This window comes from Hemitrygon akajei, chromosome 11, assembly GCF_048418815.1.
Source record: "Hemitrygon akajei chromosome 11, sHemAka1.3, whole genome shotgun sequence".
Classification (NCBI taxonomy): domain Eukaryota; kingdom Metazoa; phylum Chordata; class Chondrichthyes; order Myliobatiformes; family Dasyatidae; genus Hemitrygon; species Hemitrygon akajei.
Genome location: NC_133134.1, coordinates 68,220,971 through 68,244,642, shown reverse-complemented (window position 1 = coordinate 68,244,642; position 23,672 = coordinate 68,220,971). Strand labels below are relative to the sequence as shown.

The following is a 23,672-nucleotide window of genomic DNA, read 5'->3' as shown; positions in this document are numbered from 1 at the left end:
CCTTAGGCGACGAACTTATCACCCCTTGTATTTTGGAATAAAATTTATATGATGTGAGGTGAAAAGGGATTTGAAACAAAAACACAGACTTGATGTATTAGTTTGAGTGGCCTGTTTATATGCTGCTTCATGTTAGGCCAGTAGCCTAGAGCTGAGAAATTTGCTCTTCCTGTTCACTGTCCCCTTGCAGTGACTTGTGATTTATGGATAATGTCGCCCTCTAATGTTTCTGTAATTCCTGTTCAAAGGTTCAAAGTGTACAACTTGAAATTCTCTTCTCTGGGTAACCATCATCCTTCCTCCTGCATAAAAAAAAACACAAAACAGTACATGCACGTCGATTTCCCCCCCCCCAAAAAACCCCACTCCTAGCACAAAAAAATGAACAAAACTGGCTCATCGACCCCCAGGTCCTTCCACCCACATAAAAAAATGAACAAAAACGGAACAGGCACGTCGAGTAGTTCAGAATAAACTCCTGAATGAAATAGAGATTGGGAGGGACTCAGAGCATAATTTAAGCCTGCACCAGTATCATCTCTTCTGTCCATGGAGCAGAATATTTTAAAGCTCAACATCAATGTGTTATTTTTTAATTAAAAAATAAAAGCTCAACTGTTATTAGTGTTAGAAAGTGATGGATTTGTTTGGTCTCTCTATTAGTTTTAATTTTATACTGTTCAGCTCAGTGACATCTCATCACCATTTTCTATTAATATATTTTTTGTATTCGTCCTTTGCAAGTTTGTCAATGTTTAATTGAGATGTGCACTATTTCCTTGTAGAAAGTTGAAAGAATGACAGTGAGAATATGAAAAGGCTGATTATTTGTGCGTTATTTGCAGTTTAGCTCAAGCCAGTGGTTTATTTAGTTAGGCTAACCTCATTTAATTAACAAACGTCTAACGGTGCTTTCTCTGCTACTTGTATGTCAAATGGTGAGGATGGATGATAGTTCTCCAGTTCTAGTTCTGGAAGTTTTTGGGAATAATTGTGCGGATTCCTGGGTAGATTGATCCAAGTGAGAATGTGCTGAGGTAGATGTTTTGGTGGCTCAGTGATCCTCGTTTTGTTCCACGATATTCTGTTATTGTTTGGTCAACAACTCATCAGTTTAGTAAATAAAACTTGATTATGTTTTTTCCACTAGCTTCTTCCAGTTGGTTTTCCTGGGTGTGGCCAACACTGGTCCTCTGGTTGATTAATGGAATAATTGTCCTGATCGTATTCATTAAGATTTTTGTATACGGTGAGCCAGTCACTCGGCTGCACTCTGAATCATCTGTCCTCTTTTGGAGGCACCGCAAGCAGGCTGATCTGGATCTGGCAAGGGTAAGGATGATTCATTTTGGCTAAGCAAATGCTGGTCTAAACCTGCAAGGATAACTTGCCATGGACAATGGACAATGGGTGCAGGAGTAGGCCATTCAGCCCTTCTAGCCAGCACCACCATTCACTGTGATCACGGCTGATCATACACAATCAGTACCCCATTCCTGCCCTCTCCCCATATCCCTTGACTCCGCTATCTATAAGAGCTCTATCTAACTCTCTCTTGAATGCATCCAGAGACTTGGCCTCCACTGCCTTCTGGGGCAGAGCATTCCACATATCCACCACTCTCTGGGTGAAAAAGTTTTTCCGCATCTCTGTTCTAAATGGCCTATCCCTTATTCTTAAACTGTGGCCTCTAGTTCTGGACTCACCCATCAGTGGGAACATGCTTCCTGCTTCCAGTGTGTCTAATCCCTTAATAATCTTATATGTTTCAATCAGATCCCCTCTCATCCTTCTAAATTCCAGTTTATACAAGCCCAGTCGCTCCAATCTTTCAACATATGACAGTCCCGCCATTCTGGGAATTAACCTTGTGAACCTACGCTGCACTCCCTCAATAGCAAGAATGTCCTTCCTCAAATTTGGAGACCAAAACTGCACACAGTACTCCAGGTGGGGTCTCACCAGGGCCCTGTACAGCTGCAGAAGGACCTCTTTACTCCTATACTCAATTCCTCTTGTTATAAAAGCCAGCATGCCATTAGCTTTCTTCACTGCCTGCTGTACCTGCATGCTTGCTTTCATTGACTGATGTACAAGAACACCTAGATCTCGTTGTACTTCCCCTTTTCCTAACTTGACTCCATTTAGATAGTAATCTGCCTTCCTGTTCTTGCCACCAAAGAGGATAATCTCACATTTATCCACATTAAACTGCATCTGCCATACATTTGCCCACTCACCCAACCTGTCCAAGTCACCCTGCATTCTCATAACATCCTCCTGACATTTCACACTGCCACCCAGCTTTGTGTCATCAGCAAATTTGCTAATGTTACTTTTAATCCCTTCATCTAAATCATTAATGTATATTGTAAACAGCTGCGGTCCCAGCACCGAACCTTGCTGGTTCCTTGCAGCACCCCACTGGTCACGTTCCGAAAGGGACCCGTTAATCACTACTCTTTGTTTCCTGTCAGCCAGCCAATTTTCAGTCCATGTCAGTACTCTGCCCCCAATACCATGTGCCCTAATTTTGCCCACTAATCTCCTATGTGGGACTTTATCAAAAGCTTTCTGGAAGTCCAGGTACACTACATCCACTGGCTGTCCCTTGTCCATTTTCATAGTTACATCCTCAAAAAACTCCAGAAGATTAGTCAAGCATGATTTTCCCTTCATAAATCCATGCTGACTCAGACTGGTCCTTCTACTGCTATCCAAATGTGTCGTAATTTCCTCTTTTATAATTGACTCCAGCATCTTTCCCACCACTGACGTCAGGCTAACCGGTCTATAATTCCCTGTTTTCTCTCTCCCTCCTTTCTTGAAAAGTGGGACAACATTAGCCACCCTCCAATCAGCAGGAACTGTTCCTGAATCTATAGAACATTGGAAAATGATTACCAATGCGTCCACGATTTCTAGAGCCACCTCTTTAAGTACCCTGGGATGCAGACCATCAGGTCCCGGGGACTTATCAGCCTTCAGACTCAACCGTCTATCCAACACCCGTTTCTTGCCTAATATAAATTTCCTTCAGTTCATCAGTTACCCTAGTTCCTTTGGCCACTATTACATCTGGGAGATTGTTTGTGTCTTCCCTAGTGAAGACAGATCCAAAGTACCTGTTCAATTCATCTGCCATTTCCTTGTTCTCCATAATAAATTCACCCGTTTCTGCCTTCAATGGCCCAATTTTGGTCTTAACTATTTTTTTGCTATTCACATACCTAAAGAAACTTTTACTATCCTCCTTTATATTCTTGGCTAGTTTACCTTCATACCTCATTTTTTCTTGGCGTATTGCCTTTTTTGTTATCTTCTGTTGCTCTTTAAAAGCTTCCCAGTCCTCTGGTTTCCCGCTCATCTTTGCTATGTTATACTTCTTCTCTTTTATTTTTATACTGCCCTTTACTTCCCTCGTCAGCCACGGCCGCCCCTCACTCCCCTTAGGATCTTTCTTCCTCTTTGGAATGAACCAATCCTGCACCTTCTGCATTATTCCCAGAAATGGAAGACAGTGATGTCTTCCCTCTCTTTCTTTTTGTCCTGTTTTTGCTTAAAATTAGTGCCTTCCTATTCACTGGAACTAAATTTAAACCTGTGATTAATTAATGAAGTCAAAATCAATAATATACAAAATCTTTGTTATATGTTCCCATGTGTTAGTGTATTAAGACTTAGCAGTTTCATATTCTTTGTCAATTTGATGGAAGGCCCAGGTATTCAATATTCCAACATGCAGAAAATTCAGAAACATTCAGCAGCTCAGGCAGCAGCTCATTACTTTTCATAGTACTTTATGGCATTGAAGGAAGGTGTTAGAACTTAGCCAAGCCCTTTGGCCCACAATGTCTGTGCCAAACACAAAGCTGAATTCTCTTCTGCCTGTATGTAATCCATATCCCTTCATCCCCTGAACATTCATGAATCCATCTAACAGTCTGTCTCCTATCTGCTTCCACCACTCGCTCTGGCTGCCCGTTACGGGCATCTACCACTGTGTTTCAAAAGAAAACGCACATCTGCTTTAAACTTGCCTCCCTCGCCTTAAATGCATGTTCTCCAGAACTTGATACTTCCACCCAGTAAAAAGATTCTAATTGTCTACCCTACCTATGCTTCATAATTTACCATGAAGTTACAGATATAATATTAAAGATAATATATTAAAGATTTAATGTTTTGCACTTGAATCAGATTATCTGTCTGGATTGAGTTCATGAAAAATGTTCTCTTCCCATTTGGAAACATCACTTTCTGGGGATCATTGACTGCTTGGATATCATCCATTCAGAGTAACAAATTTACCTACAGTCAAGTAGTTATCTTACTGATCTTTTCAATATAATTCATGCTATTTGTCCTTCTGTAAAATACAACATAATTTGATCTTTGTTTTAAGTATATTTTTAGTTACAGCTTATCTTGGTGAGCCAAACTTTATGTAGATCAGTCAGAGATACCTCTAGATAGCAACAGTGGACTTCAGCAGTCCTGGACCAAAGAGGGAAAATCAGCTTGATTTCCAAACCCAAATACAGCTTGGAGTTCCATATTCTGAGGCAGGCTGGTGCTCAGAGATAGAGAGAACAACACGAGTCTAGTCAGTCCATGATGTAAACTAGCCTGCTGATAGTTACTGTGATCAGGCTACCCTGTAGCATACTGACTTGTTTGATTTATATAGAATATAGACCAGTACAGCACAACATCAGGCTCTTCAATTAGTAATCAAATGGCCAACTAAACGAATCTTGTCTGCCTACACAATAGCCATATCCTTCTATCTCCCTCACATTTATCACGTGTCTATCTAAACATCTCTTAGAAGTCTAATGCATCTGCCTCTGACATAGACCACTACATGCCAACCAGAATGTTGTGGTTTCAGTTGCAAATGGAAAAAAGCAGCAATTATTTTGTTCAAAAGGATCAGTGGAACTTTGAAATCTCTGGGAAAAAAACTAACAAATGATATTTTCATCAGGGAGATTTTCCACAGGCTTCCCAGAACCTCTGGGTTTGTTTGAAAGCACTGGGGCGCCCCCTGCCAACTTCCAATTTAGATTTTGCCTGCAGCCTGATGTGGAACATCATCCGGCACATCCTGCAGCGACTGTGGATAGGGCGCTGGTTTGCTGCACAGGCGGGAGGCTTCTGGCAGAACCAAGAGCTGAAGGATGACATGAAGAAGTGCACTCGGGAGGCTGCACTGGTCTATCACAAGCTGCAGCAACTTCACATGACTGGTATGTGATCTATACAAAATTGAATTGAAAGGATCAATATTGAGGCACCAGAGAGACTGCAGATGCTGGAAATCTAGATTAACACACACAAAATGCTGGATGAACCCATCGGGGGGGAAAAGGAACAGTCACTGCTTCAGGCCAAGCCCGTTCATCTGTCCTTTTCTCTTTTCTCCATAGATGCTGCTTGACCTGAGTAACTTCAGCATTTTGTGTGTGTTGATTCTACTAATATGGAATGTGCAGTAAACGACAAATGCTGTTTTGCATCCGAATAGTTCACAGAAGATTTTGAAATTAGTCTGACAGCCAACTGTGGTCCATGGTTCAGAGGAACGAAAGAAAGGTAGAATTGATAGCCAGTTCACTGTATGCTGAATCCATGCAGAAGATGCTGAATGATGTTGAGAGGAAACTGGTTCAGCCATCAATGGAACTGGTATTACACAAGAGTTAGACCCAGGCAATGGTGGGTTTAATGATCCTTTAGATAGAATACCACCTCTAGCACAGGTGGCCTCAATAAAGCCGGTTTCTTACTGCTGTGGCACTTGCCAGAACATGAAAGTCAGTTTTAGATGGAACAAGTTTTGAGTTTGTAGATAAAAGAAGAAAATAGCATTTGTATAATGTTTTGTGCTCCTTAGTAGATTATTTCTGAAACGTGGTTGCTGTGGTAATGAAGATTGCACACAGCCAGACTGTACACCCGGTCCCAAAACCAGCAAGCAAGATAATGCAAAATAATGGAAGGTTGGCAAGAAAACTAGTGGAAATTTTATGCACTACGCATCTTTATTAGTTCACTTGAAAAGTAGGATTTAATCCAGCTTTCAATTCCCTCAGTGCCTGGAAGCTTCCTTACTGTTACTGTAAACAATTGTAGATATAGGGAACAAATAAGGTTCAAATTGCTAGCTCCATTTTTTTGAGAATGTGAATGTATGGTTCTAGTCTGTTGGCAGGACTAACTGTTGATTGATGCTCTCATCATTGTCATTTAGAAGCATGACAGGTAACAATACTGCTCTAGAATTGACATTTCCTTTAGCAAATTGCCTAGATAGTAGAGTTTCACTAGAGTGTATTTAAGGTGGAGATAATTAAGCATTTGAAAGATTGAGGATTGTGGGGAATTGGCACTAAAGAAAAGTTGAGGCTAACATACAATAAAACAGGCTTGATTATACTGACAAGCAGTGCAGACTTGAGAGCAGTAACCTCCTGCTCCTTGCTTCATGTGTTCTTTCCCAATGACCCTGATATGTCACGTATTCCAGTTTGAAATGTTAAACATAAAGAAAAAGTAATAAATATAAAAGTTACAAGTTGGAGAGCATTTTGATTGAAGCAGTTCTCCCTTTGTTGTGAAACAAATGAGTTGCTAGGAAAAAAAATTAAGTTGCACACCATATTTACTTTTATATAACATGTTCTTGCATTAAGAGGGGATAGAGGTGATCTAAAGGATGTCGTTTTTTTTTTAACCGGTATTTTAAAGATTTTCCATGCATTATCTTATTCATGTGTGGATTTGTTGTTAATAGCTATCTTCTTTTGTATCTTAGGCAAATTAGGGGGCAGCTACCTATCTGCAATTAACATGGCATTGAGTGCAGTAAACCTTGCTGAATGTGCTGGAGATGCCATCTCCGTTGCTACCATGGCAGAGATGTATGTGGCAGCAGCAATTCGCGTTAAAATCAGTCTGCACAGGAGACTCCATTTCCTGACTGTAAGTAACATCAAGATATTCATGTGTTCCCTAATACAGTTTGTTGAGGATACTGAATTGGCTGGTCTGTGCCACACCCTGTCATAAATAAAACAGAAATCAATCACAGTTTTTGGTTTTTTGTCGATGTTTGCAAAAAATGCATTCTGTGTGTGCGTATACATGCGTGCGCTTGGGATGCAGCAAATCTCTCCCTCCACTAATGTTAGTATCTTCTGCATTTTCTTCCTTTATTGTTCTTATGCAAGTTTTAGCAGATTTGAAGCCTCTCCACCATTAAACTTTTAGCTCTGCTAAAACTTGCATATGAACAATAAAGGAAGAAAATGCAGAAGATACTCAGCAGGCCAGACAACATTAGTGGAGGGAGAAAGAGTCGAAGTTTCAAGCTGATGAGTTTTCATCCTTATTAAATCAGTTAGTAACTCAGGAAAAAAAGGAAGGAGTGGATAAATCAAAGGGCAAGTCTGACGGGGTGAAGACCAGCAGAGTCTGGAGGCTAAAGGAGGGTTAATTACAAAAGATTTATCTGGAGGAATGTAATTAGAAGGTGAGTAAGGACAGGCGATCAAGAAAGAAAACACGAGGAAATCTGCAGATGCTGGAAACTCAAGCAACACACACAAAATGCTGGTGGAACACAGCAGGCCAGGCAGCATCTATAGGGAGAAGCACTGTCGATGTTTTGGGCCGAGACCCTTCGTCAGGACTAACTGAAAGAAAAGATAGTAAGAGATTTGAAGTTAGGAGTGGGAGGGGGAAATGCAAAATGATAGGAGAAGACCGGGGGGGTGGGGGGGAAGCTAAGAGCTGGAAAGGTGATCGGCAAAAGGGATACAGAGCTGGAGAAGGGAAAGGATCATGGGACGGGAGGCCTCGGGAGAAAGAAAGGTGGGGGGGATCACCAGAGGGAGATGGAGAACAGGCAGAGTGATGGGCAGAGAGAGAGGGAAAAAAAGAGGAGGAGAAAACTAAATATATCAGGGATGGGGTAAGAAGGGGAGGAGGGGCATTATCGGAAGTCAATGTTCATGCCATCAGGTTGGAGGCTACCCAGCCGGAATATAAGGTGTTGTTCCTCCAACCTGAGTGTGGCTTCATCTTGACAGTAGAGGAGGCCATGTATAGACATATCAGAATGGGAATGGGATGTGGAATTAAAATGAGTGGCCACTGGGAGATCCTGCTTTCTCTGGCAGACAGAGCGTAGGTGTTCAGTGAAACAGTCTCCCAGTCTGTGTCGAGTCTCACCAATATACAAAAGGCCACATCGGGAGCACCAGACACAGTATACCACACCAGCTGACTCACAGGTGAAGTGTCGCCTCACCTGGAAGGACTGTCTGGGGCCCTGAATGGTGGTGAGGGAGGAAGTGTAAGGGCAGGTGTAGCACTTGTTCTGCTTACAAGGATAAGTGCCAGGAGGGAGATCGGTGGGATGGAATGCGGGGGAACGAATGGACAAGGGAGTCTGGTAGGGAGCGATCCCTGCGGAAAGCAGAAAGGGGGGGGAGGGAAAGATGTGCTTGGTAGTGGGATCTCATTGGAGGTGGCGGAAGTTACAGAGAATTATACGTTGGACCCGGAGGCTGGTGGGGTGGTAGGTGAGGACAAGGGGAACCCTATCCCGAGTGGGGTGGCGGGCGGATGGGGTGAGGGCAGATGTGCGGGAAATGGGAGAGATGCGTTTGAGAGCAGAGTTAATGGTGGAAGAAGGGAAGCCCCTTTGTTTAAAAAAGGAAGACATCTCCTTTGTCCTGGAATGAAAAGCCTCATCCTGAGAGCAGATGCGGCAGAGACGGAGGAATTGTGAGAAGGGGATAGCATTTTTGCAAGAGACAGGGTGGGAAGAGGAATAGTCCAGGTAGCTGTGAGAGTCTGTAGGCTTATAGTAGATATCAGTAGATAAGCTGTCTCCAGAGATGGAGACAGAAAGATCAAGAAAGGGGAGGGAGGTGTCAGAAATGGACCAGGTAAATTTGAGTGCAGAGTAAAAGTTGGAGGCAAAGTTAATGAAGTCAACGAGCTCAGCATGCGTGCAGGAGGCAGCGCCAATGCAGTCGTCGATGTAGCGAAGGAAAAGGGGGGGACGGATACCCGTATAGGCTTGGAACATGGACTGTTCCACAAAGCCTACAAAAAGGCAGGCATAACTGGGACCCATGCGGGTTCCCATGGCTACACCCTTGGTTTGGAGGAAGTGGGAGGAGCCAAAGGAGAAATTATTGAGAGTAAGAACTAATTCTGCTAGACGGAGTAGAGTGGTGGTAGAGGGGAATTGGTTAGGTGGAATCCAAAAAGATGTGGAGAGCTTTGAGCCCTTCCTGGTTGGGGATGGAGGTATATAGGGACTGGACATTCATGGTGAAAATAAGGCAGTGGGGGCCAGGGAACTTAAAATCATTGAAAAAATTCAAAGCATGAGAAGTGTCATGAACATTGGTGGGAAGGGATTGAACAAGGGGGGATAAAACAGTGTCAAGGTATGCAGAAATGAGTTCGGTGGGGCAGGAGCAAGCTGAGACAATGGTTCTACCTGGACAGGCAAGAAAAACACATTGTTGGAATTGTGGATCAGTATTTCTTTTTCTTTTTTTTATTTCAGATATACAGCATCTATAGATTTTTTGCTTTATGAGCGTTAACTAATTGACATGGGGTTCTGGTTTGGGGTGATGCATACCCCATGATTTATTGCACTGCTGTCACCTTTCGTTGAAGTTCATTTTTTAAAATCCATTTTTGCTGTTTAACTGTGCTTGTATGATGGTCCATATGCCATTTAACACCAAATTTTAAAAAAACATGTTGGACCAGGTCTCATATATAAGCCTTTTTTTTTGCCTCTTCATAAGCTTCTTATTATAAACAAATTTAGATATATCAGATTCAGTTCACTCCTCTGCACCACTACCATTAATTACAAACAGTTGAAGCCCAAGCACTGATCTTCATAGCATCTTTCTAGTTACACCATGTCATCCAAAGGTGATTTCTATTCTTTCTACTCCCTGTATATCTGTTAATCAATTCTGTATTATTCCATTCCTCTTTCCCTGCCTCTCTTTTTTTCCCAACTTGACTTCCCCCTTTTAAACAGTGAGAGCTATGATTAGTTAACTCAATTTCCTCAGTATTGCTAATCTATTAGAATCTATTATTAAGGACGTAGGAGCAGACAACTCAAATGTTTCTATATTTAGTTGGGAAAATGCTTGAAGCTGTCATTAAAGAAGAAACATTTAGTAAGGAGTGGTTCCATTAGACAGACGCAGCATGGATTCAGAAAGGGCAGGTTCTGTTTGACAAACTTACTGGAGTTCTTTGAGGACATACTGAGTTCAGTGGATAGAGGGGAACAGGTGGATGCCGTATACTTGGAATTCCAGAAAGCGTTCGATAAGGTGCCGCACAAGAGACTTATAAATAAGATACGGATGCATGGAGTCAGAGGAAGTGTATTGGCATGGATAGTGGATTGGTTAACCAGTAGAAGGCAGAGAATTGGTATAAATGGGTGTTTCTCCGGTTGGCAGTTGATGGTATGTAGGGTGCATAGGGGTCAGTGCTGGGCCCACAGCTGTTTACCATTTACATTGATGATTTGGACGAGGGGACTGAGTGTAGCGTAGCAAAATTTGCTGATGATACCAAACTGAGTGGAAAAGCAAATTGTACCGAGGATGTGGAGAGTCTGCAGAGGGATATAGGTAGGTTAAGTGAGTGGGCCAGGGTCTGGCAGATGGAATACAATGTTGGTAAATGCAAGATCATCCACTTTGGAAGGAATAATAGAAGAGCAGATTATTATTTAAATGGTGCAAGATTGCATCATGCTGTTGTGCAGAGGGACTTGGGAGTGCTTGTTCATGAATTGCAAAAAGTTGGCTTACAACAGGTTATTAAGAAGGCAAATTGAATGTTGGTCTTCATTGCTAGAGGGATTGAATTCAAGAGCAGGGAGGTCATGCTGCAACTATACGGGTACTGGTGAGGCCGCACCTGGAGAACTGTGTGCAGTTCTGGTCTCCATACTTGAGGAAGGACATACTGGCTTTGGAGGCAGTGCAGAGGAGGTTCACCCAGTTGATTCCAGAAATGAAGGGGTTAACTTATGAAGAGAGATTGAGTTGCCTGGGACTATACTCTCTGGAATTCAGAAGAATGAGAGGAGATCTTATAGAAACATACAAAATTTTGAAAGGGATAGATAAGATAGAAATAGGAAAGTTGTTTCCATTGGTAGGTGAGACTAGAACTAGGGGACATTGCCTCAAGATTCAGGGGAGAAGATTTAGGACGGAGATGGGGAGAAATTGTTTTTCCCAGAGAGTGATGAATCTGGAATTCTCTGCCCAGGGAAGCAGTTGAGGTTTCTTCACTAAATACATTTAAGGTACAGTTAGATAGACTTTTAAATAGTAGGGGAATTAAGGGTTATGGGGAAAAGACAGGTAGATGGAACTGAGTTTACGGACAGATCAGCCATGATCTTATTGAATGGCGGGGCAGGCTCGATGGGCCAGATGGCCTACTCCTGTTCCTATTTCTTATGTACTTATGTTCTAACTCTTCTAACAGAACCTGCTGTCCACCACTGCCCAAGTTCTTGTTTCCCATTTATGGAAAGTAAATTCAAATGATAGCAGATTAATTGAGCTTTCTGGTTGTCTCAAAGAGTGGATCATCCCTCCATCACTTCAAGTGGCTATCTGTGCTTTGCTGTTCCTGTCCAGTGGAGGGAGGTAGAGTGCACTTGAAAGCTCTTGTTTTATTCAGATTAATAGTTTTGCTTTTCTATCTTATGATACTTCCACACAAGAAGCACATAAGTATGGTTAGATCTATTTTGATTCTTTTGTTGTATGTCATTGTATCAGGTGAGCAGTCATTTCTCCCATAAACCCACTGATTGTTGTTGAGTGCCAGATGTGCTCCCTACAGAGACTTGTGCTACTGCTATCACTTGTTAACTATTTCAGTGTTGCAAAAAGACCATTGAAGATGTCTGTCCATTTCAGCTTTCTCACAATGCAGATAGCTATAATGTGATTTTTCTATTAATCTTTGGAACTTGGGAATTTACAAGACAACTCTGCAACAAGTGGCTCAACAGTGAAGTATTTTAGTAAATAATCCCATGTGCCAGCAAATTAGTTAAAGAAATAATATTTGAAAGATTCTAGTCTTATATTCTCTTAGTTTATAATATTTGGACACAAATGTAATGAAATATATTGGGTTCATGAAAGTTTCTCATATAATTTTTTTTTAAATGTTCCTGCTGAAAGCATTATATACTGGGGTATATTTTCTTAAGGACGCAATAATTTAAAATGACAAGTGGCTGGAAGCTAGCAAGTTTGTCTGATATGGAAGCACTTAAGGTCATGACAATGTTTAACACATTGAGAGAAATGTTTATAATTGCACTTACTTCTAACTGCGGTAACTTTTGAGGTGGGGTTGAGGGTAGGGACTGATGATCTTCATGTAAACAACCATATCACAGCCTAAGCCTGCCTTATTTGGATGGTGATCAGGAACAGGAATCCTATACTACTGCTTGATAAAGATGAGCTAACTCAGGATAGTGTAACACAACATTTTATTAAACACTTGTTTTATTAGTTGATTTGGTTTTGATTTTCCTCAGTATTTACCTTTTGCTTGCAGCGAATCTTCCTGAGCAGCGCCAGACAGATCTGTCTGTCACAGAGTGGAACTATACCGCCTGCGATGAAATGGCTGTGCCACCCTCAGGGCCATAGATTCTTTGTTGATGAGGACTGGACTGTCAAAAGCACTCATAAAGACAGCATTTATAGTGTTACTGGAAACCCAGGTAACAGTTCATTTATTGGCAGAAGAGAGTTTGGTGTAATACTGGTACTCATGATAATAGAGGGAACACGATGGCACCCAGGCACTTCTTTTTTCAGTTGCTACTCTCTGGGATTTCTCCCATTTCTTCCTTTTCTGAAAATCCTGCTTCATGTTTGGTTAAAGTTGAATGGGCACAGCAGTTTTCTATCAGCTCACCTTAGAATGTGGGCACATGGACGAATGTATTTTCTCTCCATCTGATCAGAATTGAGTAGCTGGTTATAGCTGCTGTAGCTTTTAAGCAAGGGCTCCACAGGGTCCACGGACCCCTCAGTTAATGGTCCGTATCCATGGCATAAAAAAAGGCGGGAATCCCTTAAAGTATAAGACTTTTGAGCCTTATGGCTCCATTGGCCAATTCTGTAATTCAATAATATCCTAAATGAACCTCTGTATTGCCTCTTTCCCATCTGTTTCCCGGATCCTTTCATTCTCTTACAGTCACAGTCCTGATGAGTCAAATGCCAAAACATCAGGAATACTGAACAGTTGGATAATATTGGATTTTTACCACATTATATTTAATATAGCACCTTAACTAATCATTCAATGCATCTGCATATATTTGCATCCCCTTTTCTAACTTGCTTTCTTATCCAGCTTTGTATCATCAACAAACTTGCACAAAGTACGTTCAGATGCTTTATCTGAGTTGGTAATATCAATTGTAAATCACTGCCATCTGAGCACTGACTCTACTAATACTGTAGCACTAACCGAGCAAATTGACTCTAATCTACAGGAAAATAAATAAGTATCAAACAAATACTGGTGGCAGAGGGTGAGGGCAGTTTAGGATGGATGCTGAAAGATTTGGCTCACAACAGTAAGTATTTGCTTGACGTACCAGCCAGGTTTTGCTGCAGTGATGCAGACTCTTCTTCTCTTCCTAGTTGATCCATTGGCTCAGGTAACTCAAGCTTTCCGAGAACACTTGCTGGAAAAGGCATTATATTGCATTGCTAAACCGGAGAACGGCAAGCCAGTGACTGGAGAGGGAGGGTGAGTACAGTCACTAGAGATGCTGTATCTGTTGGGATGATACACTGTTACATGCTGTCTGAAGAAGGGATGTATAAAGGAAAGTATGTGGAAAGTCTGTTTTAAGATTTTTCAACATACACGTCAATGGTTTGGCAGGGGGATGAGAAACGGAGTGAGAGGGCTGAGAATGGGGTAGTTGGTTTACAAACAAGCAGAGTGTAAGAGACTGCTAGCAAAGGTAGGCTGATGGTGGGGTCAACAGAATGAGTTGCAATGTAAAAAGGAAACAAGATTGAAAAGAGTGATGAATACAGGACTGAAGGTGGTATATTTGAATGCACACAGTATACCGAACAAAGTAGATGAACTAGTAGCATAGTTACAGATTGGCATGGATGATGCAGTGGGCATCACTGAGTCATGGCTGAATGAAAATTATAGCTGGAAGCATAGCATTCAAGGATACACACTGTATTGAAAGGGCAGGCAGGTAGGCAGAGAGGGTAGTGTGGCTGTGTTGGTAAAAAATAAAATAAAATCCTTAGAAAGAAGTGACAGGATCCTAAGGTGTAGAATTGTTGTGGGTAGAGCTAAGAAACTGCAAGGGTAAAAAGACCCTGTTTCAGATCTCCAAACAGTAGCAAAGATGTGGACTACAAATTGCAAGGGGAGATAGAAAATGCATGTCAAAAGGGTAATGTTATGATAGTCATGGGGAATTCAATATAGCAATATCAGGTTGGTATGGGATCCCAAGATCCCAATTTAGAGCAGCTCATGGTTGAGCCCACTAGGGGTCAGCTATTCTGGATTGGGTTTTGTGCAATGAACCAGAATTGATTAAAGAGCTTAAGGTAAAGGAATCCTTGGGGGCAAAAGTGTTCATAATATGATAGAATTCACCCTGCAATTTGAGAAGGAGAAGCTAAAGTCAGATGTATCAGTATTACAGTGGAGTAAAAGGAATCCAGAGGCATGAGAGAAATGTTAACCAAAATTGAGTGGAAGGTGAAAGCAAGCATGCATGACGGTAAAGCAGCAATGGCTGGAGTTTCTGGGAGCAATTCAGAAGGTGCACGATAGAATCATCCCAAAGAAGAGGTATTCTAAAGGCAGGATGACAGAACCATGCCTGACAAAAGAAGTCAAAGCCAAAGAGAGGGCATATAATGGAGCAAAAATTAGTGGGAAGTTAACAACAGAAGGCATCCAAAAAAAGTCATAAAGAAGGAAAAGGTAAGTGAGCCAGTAATATTAAAGAGGATACCAGAAGTTTCTTCAGATAGGTAAAGTGTAAAAGAGAGGCGAGAGTGGAAAATGATGCTGGAGAAAAATGGACTGTTGAAAAATGATGCTGGAGAAGTAGCAATGAGGGACAGGGAAATGGCAGATGAACTGAATCAGAATTTTGCAACAGTCTTCACTGTGAAAGACAGTAGTGGTATGTTGGAAGTTTGAGAGTGTCAGGAGGCAGAAGTGAGTGAAGTTGCCATTACTGTGGAGATGGTGCTTGAGAAATTGAAAAGTCTGAAGGTAGATAAATTACCTGGACCAAATAGTCTAGACCCAGGGTTCTGAAAGCAGTGGCTGAAGAGTTCGTGGAGACATTGGTAATGATCTTTCAAGAATCACTAGATTCTGGCATAGTTCCTGAAGACTGGAAAATTGCAGATGTCACTCCCCTCTTCAAGAAGGGAGAGAGGCAGAGAAAGAAAATTATATCCCAGTTAGTCTGACCTCATTGGTTGGGAAGATATTGGAGTCAATTGTTAAGGATGTGGCTCTAGGGTACTTGAAGGCACATGATAAAAAGGGCTGAAATCTGGAGAGTTTCCCCAAGTGAAAATCTTGCCTGACACATGTTTTGGAATTCCTTGAAGAAATAACAAGCAGGAGGCCACATGTGAGGGTGCTTAATATATTAAGAACCATGGTATTACAGGAAAGATTCTAGCATTGGTAGAGCTTTGGCTTATTGGCAGGAGGCAGAGTGGGAATAAAGGAAGCCTTTACTGATTGGCTGCCCGTGACTAGGGGTGTTCAACAGAGGTGTTAGGACCGCTGTTTTTACGTTATATATCAGTGACTTGATGATTTGTGGCCAAGTATGCAGACAATATAAAGACAGGTGAAGGGGCAGGTAGTGCTGAGAAAGCAGAGAGGCTGCAGAAGGACTTAGAAAACTGAGCAAAGAAGTGGCACATGGAATACAGTGTGGGGAAGTGTATGGTCATGCACTTTGGTAGAAGAAATAAAAGTATGGACTATTTTCTAAATGGAGGGGTTCAAAAATAATCAGAATCAGATTGAATATCACCAGCATATGTTGTGTTCTCGCACAGGTGTAAAAACTCTGAACTAAACACGAAGTATAAACCGGAGTCAATGAGACGCGATCCCAGTAAGATTAACCGTTTACTGTTCACTCTTCCACATTAACGTATGGTGAAAAGGCATTGCTTCTATGATGTTTCTAGTGCGTAGAAAGAAACTTTTCTCGCACTGATCCTGTACACACAAGCCCCCTCCTTCCCGTTTCTCCAAACCGGTATTTTCCCACAGGACGCAGCGAAACCGGGTGTGACGTCATCGCATGCCACGATATATCACAGACAACAAATTTATTATCAACAACCTTAACTAGAAAACGATTACAAACGAATTACTAAAGCAAAAATATAATAAACTAAACGAATGCCTTAAGGGCAACACACTCCTGACCTTCGTAAGGTCACTATGAACATAATACAAACTTCAGTCTCTAAATCAGTCCTTAGGTAGAAGTAGAACGACTTCTGCAACTGGCTTTTGGTAAGTTTTCACATCACCTTGGTCAGAAGTTTTCAACTCAACCTTCCTGACATGTCCATCCCTACCAGGGAATGTGGCAGTGATTCTGGCCATTGGCCAGCTGTTGCAGGTGATCTGCTTGTCCCTGAGCAGGACTAAATCTGCAGATTGAAGATTCCTGCGAGGTTCTGTCCACTTCTGTCTGTGTTGCAACAAAAGTAGATGTTCATGTCTCCAACGAGACCAGTACTGATTTGCGAGAGCCTGAACCTGTCTCCATTGCTTTGTGTACAAATCCTTATCTGAGAAGTCCCCAGGTAGAGGGGGAACTCCTGCCTTCTGCGTAAGGAGCATTAATGGCGAGAGTATGAAGGGGCTTTCCGGGTCAGAAGGGACAGGTAGGAGTGGTCATGCATTTATAATGGCTGTGACCTCTGCCATTAGTGTGCACAGTACTTCAAGGGTCAGTCGGGTGCGTTGCTGCAGAAACATTGAATCAAGGATCCTTCTGGCGATACCAATCATCCGCTCCCATGAGCCTCCCATGTGAGAGGCGTGTGGTGTGTCGAACTCCCAGTTGCATCCCTGCTCACTGAGGTACCTTTGCACCATCTTGTCCATCCCCAGCTCCTTGGACGCTCCGACAAAGTTCGTGCCGCAATCAGACCTTAACTGTTTTGCAGGGCCTCTTAGTGCAAAGAAGTGCCTGAGAGCATTAATGCAGCTGGATGTATCCAAAGATTCAATGACTTAAATGTGTACTGCTCTTGAACTCATGCAGCTAAACATGATGGCCCACTGTTTGCTCTCTGCTTGTCCTCCTCTGGTGCGTCTAGTGGTGATAGTCCACGGACCAAATACATTGAGCCCCACATATGTAAAGGGAGGGCAGGCTTCAAGGCGTTCCGGTGGGAGGTCCGCCATACGTTGAGCTTCCATCTTCCCTCGCAGTTTCTTGCAGGTTACATATCTGTGGAGTACTGAATTGATCAGTGTTTTGCCTCCCAAGATCCACAGTCCCGCTGCCCTGATTGCTCCTTCTGTCAGGTGACGGCCCTAATGCCTTACCTGTTCATGGTGATGGCGAGTAAGCATTAAGGACACATGGCTGTCTTTGGGTAGGATTACTGGGCTCTTTTCTGCAGCTGAAAGGCAAGAGTGTATTAACCGGCCTCCAATGCAAATGAGATAGTTCTTCAGGATTGGGTTGAGTTTCCTCAAAGGGCTGTCCTTTGGTATTGGTTTATTAACTTGGAGCGCCGAAAACTCCCTTGCAAAAGCTGCTCTTTGAGTTGCTTTAAGGATGACGTTTGTCTGGGCCAATTCGTCCGCAGTGTACCTACGTGGGATATGAAGCTGTTTTAGATCTTGAAGTGAATCTCTCCAAGCCTCCCATCTGTTTAGCTTGTCTTCTGGTAGGGGAGTATCCCAGTCGGAGAGCTCAGAGGTAAGTTCTCTGAGAAGGACTCTTCCCTGGATCGTAACTGGCGCCAGTAGACCCAAGGGATCAAAAACACTGTTGACAGTGGAGAGAACTCCACGGCGGGTGAATGGCTTGATCACGGTCGGCACGGAGAAGGTGAATGAGTCAGTCGTAATCTCCCAAAGGAGGCCCAAACTCCTTTGTGTGGGTATGGTTTCTCCATCTAGATCTAGGTCTTTGATTGCACAGTCATCGTGTGGAAAGGCCTCCATTACTGCCTGACAGTTTGATGCGAACTTGTGCAAGCAGAGGTTTGACTCAGCGAGTGAGGCTTGTGTACGTCGGAGCAGATCGATTGCTTCACCTTCTTTCTGTAGCGATAACAAGATGTCATCAACATAAAAGTGCCTTTCTACAAACTTAACGGTGTCATCGCCGTGCTCCTGTGCTCTGATGGCTCTTCGCAGCCCATAGATGGCAACGGCAGGTGATGGACTATTACCGAAAACATGGACTTTCATCCGGTACTCAATGACTTCCTTGTTAATGTAATTGTCCTTGTGCCATAAGAAACGGAGGAAATTGCGATAGTCTTCCTGTACTAAGAAGCAATGGAACATCTGCTGGATGTCCGCTAAGATTGCGACCTTCTCCTTCCGGAAGCGCAGCAGGACCCTGAGGAGGGTATTGTTGAGGTCGGGGCCTGTGAGGAGCACGTCATTAAGGGAGATACCAGCGCACTGAGCACTGGAGTCGAAAACCACCCTGATTTGATTGGGCTTTTGTGGGTGGTAAACACCAAACGTTAGGAGGTACCAGCACTCCTCGCCTTCCCTCAGTGGCGGTGCTACTTCAGCATGTACATTAGCGAAGATCTTCTCCATGAATGCTACGTATTGTTGCTGCATCTCAGGTTTCCTTTTCAGGGTTTTTTGCAAAGACGTGAACCACTTGACTGCCTGCTCTTTGTTTGGCAAGCGCTGGCATGGTTCTCTGAAAGGTAGTGGGGCAACCCAGTTATTTGCTTCATCTCTGAAGACGGTGTCCATTATTTTTAAGAAGATGGCGTCTTGTGCTGATGGAGCAAGTTTATTATCATGCTCAGTTTGAGCGAAGACTGACTGTCCCAGTGTCTTGTCAGTTACTTTAGTACACTTGTTAAAGCCCTGTCGTGCTTCCTTGATACACATGAAGCTTGTGCAGGGTTGAAAAATTGAATGGCGGCCACTCTCTAGCACATTGGTCTTCAGTGTGTTAACTGTCGGTTTGTGTACATTGCCAAGGCACACCTCTCCTATCACCACCCAGCTCAGATCCAGGCGTTGGGCAAAGGGGGCGTCGTGTGGTCCATTGACCTGCTGCCTGACCTTGTGCACCTGGAGAACGTCTCTTCCTAGTAGCAGGAGTATTTCTGCTTTTGGATCCAGTTCTGGGATGTGCTTGGCGATGTGGTGGAGATGCGGCTGGTGTCGCACAGCGCTTGGCGTCGGGATCTCGGTGCGGTTATTCAAAATTTCATTGCACTCTTAAGAGCGGAGGGAGACAGATGACAACTTTACCATCCAGCGACTCGAGCTGGAAGCTTTCTGCCTTCCTTCCATATCTTTCTACGCTGCCTGAGCAAGTTCTAAGGTAGTATGGGAACTGATTACTCTCTATGTTGAACAAATCAAAGAACTCTGGTCTGACTAGTGAGCGATTACTCTGGTCGTCCAGAATTACACAGGCTTTGATGACCTTGTCGTTGGCTCCCTTAGGGTACACCTTAGGCAGATCTTTGAACAAGAACGGCTTAACTGACCTTGACCGCAAACTTCTGTGCAGCTCGAGCTGACAACAGTTGTCCTGGAGTGATCCTCTCCCTCCCCGCCGTCCTCTTGTGAGGGTGAAGGAGCTTTGTCAGTTTGTGGTAACAGGCCGGAGTGCATGGCCCCATCGTGATTAGTGCTGTTGCATTCCGAGCACTTCACGGAGATCGTACACTCTCTAGCAAGGTGAGAGGTAGAGGAACAGCATTTAAAACATACTTTTTTCTCCTTGAGAAGGGCCATTCTCTCTTCAAGGGTTTTTTTTCTAAACGTTCTGCATTTTTTGAGGGGGTGGGGTTGTGCAATGGACAATTCTTGCTAGGGTCATTGTTAGTTGTAGAGACTTCAGTTTTACACACTGAAACAGGTTTATTGATGTTAAAATTATTCAAAGCGGATTTGACTGGCTTGGTGTAAATTGTACTGCTACCTTGACTCATGAAGCTAGGGTCGTTTCGATTCTTCGCCTCCTTGCACACAAACCTAGTGAAATACTCAAAGGGAGGAAATCGACCATCGTTCTTTTCCTTGTACTCTGAGCCAACAGACACCCACCTTTCCTGCAGCCCAAATGGAAGTTTGTCCAAGATTGGTCTAATTCCGTATGAAGTATCTAAATATGACAGGCCAGTTAAATAGCCATCTTCTTTAGCGCCTTCAATCTCCATGAGTAGATCTCCGAGTTCTCTTAGCTTAGTGTGGTCTTTGGCTGACACCTTAGGAAAATTTTCCAGGCGTCGAAATAGTGCCGTTTCAATAATTTCAGGGGCCGCATAGCACTCCCGAAGTCTCTCCCATGCTTTGCGTAAGGCTAGCTTGGGGTTGTTGACGTGCACTGAATGTATGTGTCTCACCTGTTCACATGATTCTTTTCCCAGCCATTTTGTCATAAGATCCAACTCTTGGATTGCTCCGAGCTGGACTCCGTGGATAGAGTTGGCGAATGAGGAGTACCATGCACGGTAATTTTCAGGCTTATCGTCAAACTGGTATAGTCCTGGAGTGACGAGATCTCGTCGTGCTAAATACTGTGCCATGGGTTCAACTGCAAGTGGAATGCTGGCTGGGGGAATATGTTGGCGGGTATATGACTGAGGGTGTACATTTGTTATGGGATTTGCTGTTCTGAATTCAGCCTTTGCCTCTTCTCTCACCAAATCTGGTAAGTTTGGTGTCGAGAAGTATTTGCCATCAGCCCTTTCATTCTTGAATTCGTCGCGAAGTTGCAAGGGTCTTCCTCAGATGGATGTGATGCAATTGAACTTCTTTTTGACTCCTCATGAAATGGGACGTTAACAAATAAGTATGGAGAGGAGGAACGACTCTTCAAGACCATTTGAGATCTGACGTAGTCGCTTGTGCGTTCCAATCTGGTCCTTTCTGAAGTAGATTTTACTTCTTCCAGAACATGCATTTCTTCAGCATTCTCTATTATCTCTGCTTCCACCCTGGCAGCTTCTGCCTCTCAGTGTAGCGTCAGCGCTTCTAACTCTGCTTCTATCCTTACCCTTTCCAACTGGTTTTCGGCTTCTCTGGCAGCCTTTTCCATTTTCAGTTTTGCTACCTGTTCAGCGTATGACACTCGCACCTTAGCTGTTTCTGCTTTAGCTCTTGCGTGGGCAGTCTTATTTGTTGATGCCCTACTGCTCCTGGCGCTGGATGGCAACGATTTGACACTGGATCGCTATGCCATCGTAGCACTTGAAACACCTGGTAATGCCACCTTTTCACTGTAGTGTTCTCACACAGGTGTAAAAACTCTGAACTAAACACGAAGTATAAACCGAAGTCAATGAGGCGCGATCCCAGTAAGATTAACCGTTTACTGTTCACTCTTCCACATTAACGTATGGTGAAAAGGCATTGCTTCTATGATGTTTCTAGTGCGTAGAAAGAAAACTTTTCTCACGCTGATCCTGTACACACAAGCCCCCACCTTCCCGTTTCTCCAAACCGGTATTTTCCCACAGGACGCAGCAAAACCAGGTGTGAAGTCATCGCATGCCACGATATATCACAGACAACGAATTTATTATCAACAACCTTAACTTTAACTAGAAAACGATTACAAACGAATTACCTAAAGCGAAAATATAATAAACTAAACGAATGCCTTAAGGGCAACACAACATAATAACATAAAAAATGTGAATTACATTAAATATATATTTGCGTGCGTGTGTCCCATGTGGGTGTGAAATTAAATAAGTATTGTTAAAGTAAAAAAAAGTAGTGAGGAAATGTTCAAGAGTTCAATGTCCATTCAGAAATTGGATGGCAGAGGGAAAGAAGCTGTTCTTGAATTGTTGAGGTGCAAAGAGACATTATAAGACACTGGTGAGGTCTCACATGGAGTATTTGTGAGCAGTTTTGGGCTGATGTTGGAGAGGATTCAAAGGAGGTTCAGGAAAATGATTCTGGGATTGAAAGGCATATGAAGAGCGTTTGATGGCTCAGACCCGTATTCACTATAATTCAGAAGAATGGGGGGGTGGAGTCTCATTGAAACCTATCGAATGCTGAAAGGCCTCAACAGAGTGGATGTGAAAAATTTGTTTCCTATATTGTCTCAGACAAGGGGATGTGGCCTCAGAATAGAGGGGTGTCCATTTAAAACAGAGATGAGGAGGAATTTCTTTAGCCAAAGAGTGGTGAACCTATAGAATTTATTGCCACAGGTGGCTGTGGAGGTCAAATCATTGGGTATACTTAAGGCAGAGGTTGATAGGTTCTTGATTGGTCAGGGCGTGAACAGTTATGGGAACAGTGGAGGCCAATTCTCTGGATGCTTTCAAGAAGGAGCTAGATAGGTATCTTATGGATAGGGGAATCAAGGAATATGGGGACAAGGCAGGAACCGGGTATTGATGGTAGATGATCAACCATGATCTCAAAATGGCGGTGCAGGCTCGAAGGGCCGAATGGTCTACTTCTGCACCTATTGTCTATAAGAGGCAGGATATTGGGGCTGAGAGGAAAATAGATCAGCCATGATGAAACGACGGAGCAGACTCATTGGGCCAAATGACCTAATTCTGCTCCTATATCTTATGGTCTAATGGTCTTATTTCTTAGATTTAGAAAGATGACCATTAGTTCTAGCTAAATTATCTATCAGTGTGTGTAGACAGGGCTCAAATGTGAAGAATTCATATTTTGGGAGGGAGCTGCTAATTTTGTTGGAACTGTTTCCACACAATTCAGTGCATTGGTGTATCAGTTGAGGTTTACGTGCAGTATTGGTGAGAGGCTGGGCTTGTTTGGTTGATCGTAGGGGTATAAAGACCAGCTCTGGTCTACTTTTCTATCATGGTGAGATCAATGAATACAGCAGCAGTATCAGGAAAGGGTCAGACCTTTCAAACCCGGCTTTTTGTTGAGTATGTTGGTGTTAAACCTTGGGGAGTTCTGCTTTCAGAGCTTGTAAATAAGGTACCATGTGGTTTATTTGTTACTCAGTCTGGGGTATAGTAGAGGAAAAGAGTATTGAAGGGAACTGTGCATTGTTTTGATTCCTGGCATTTTTCATTTATTATAATACCTGATTTTCTGTATTATAGAAATTCAGCTATTAAGTCTATTATGCAATAATTAAGCAATCTTGCAAATGTATTAAATTGTGATCTTGGAGAATGTTACAGATACCTATTCTCCTTTTACTGATTTTCTGTTGCAGAGAGTTCTCAGATGCTCTTGAGTATTTACAGCTGCTGAATAGTTGTTCCGACTCTGCTGCCGTCACCACACAAACCTTCGCTATTGGCTCGAGTATGGCGACTGTCACTGGTCAGACC

The 23,672-nt window shown here is 43.0% G+C and overlaps 1 protein-coding gene across 3 annotated transcripts in view; it reads left to right on the top strand.

The window, feature by feature from the left end:
• srebf1 (sterol regulatory element binding transcription factor 1) overlaps window positions 1-23,672 on the top strand; it is an 81,098-nt gene that overhangs the window by 35,647 nt on the left and 21,779 nt on the right. For all 3 annotated transcript variants that reach the window (XM_073061015.1, XM_073061013.1, XM_073061016.1), the window contains exons 9-14: window positions 1,151-1,332; window positions 4,991-5,252; window positions 6,821-6,987; window positions 12,664-12,832; window positions 13,767-13,875; window positions 23,555-23,664. In XM_073061015.1, coding sequence (XP_072917116.1) covers window positions 1,151-1,332; window positions 4,991-5,252; window positions 6,821-6,987; window positions 12,664-12,832; window positions 13,767-13,875; window positions 23,555-23,664 — 999 coding nt within the window. The remainder of the gene's footprint in view (window positions 1-1,150; window positions 1,333-4,990; window positions 5,253-6,820; window positions 6,988-12,663; window positions 12,833-13,766; window positions 13,876-23,554; window positions 23,665-23,672) is intronic.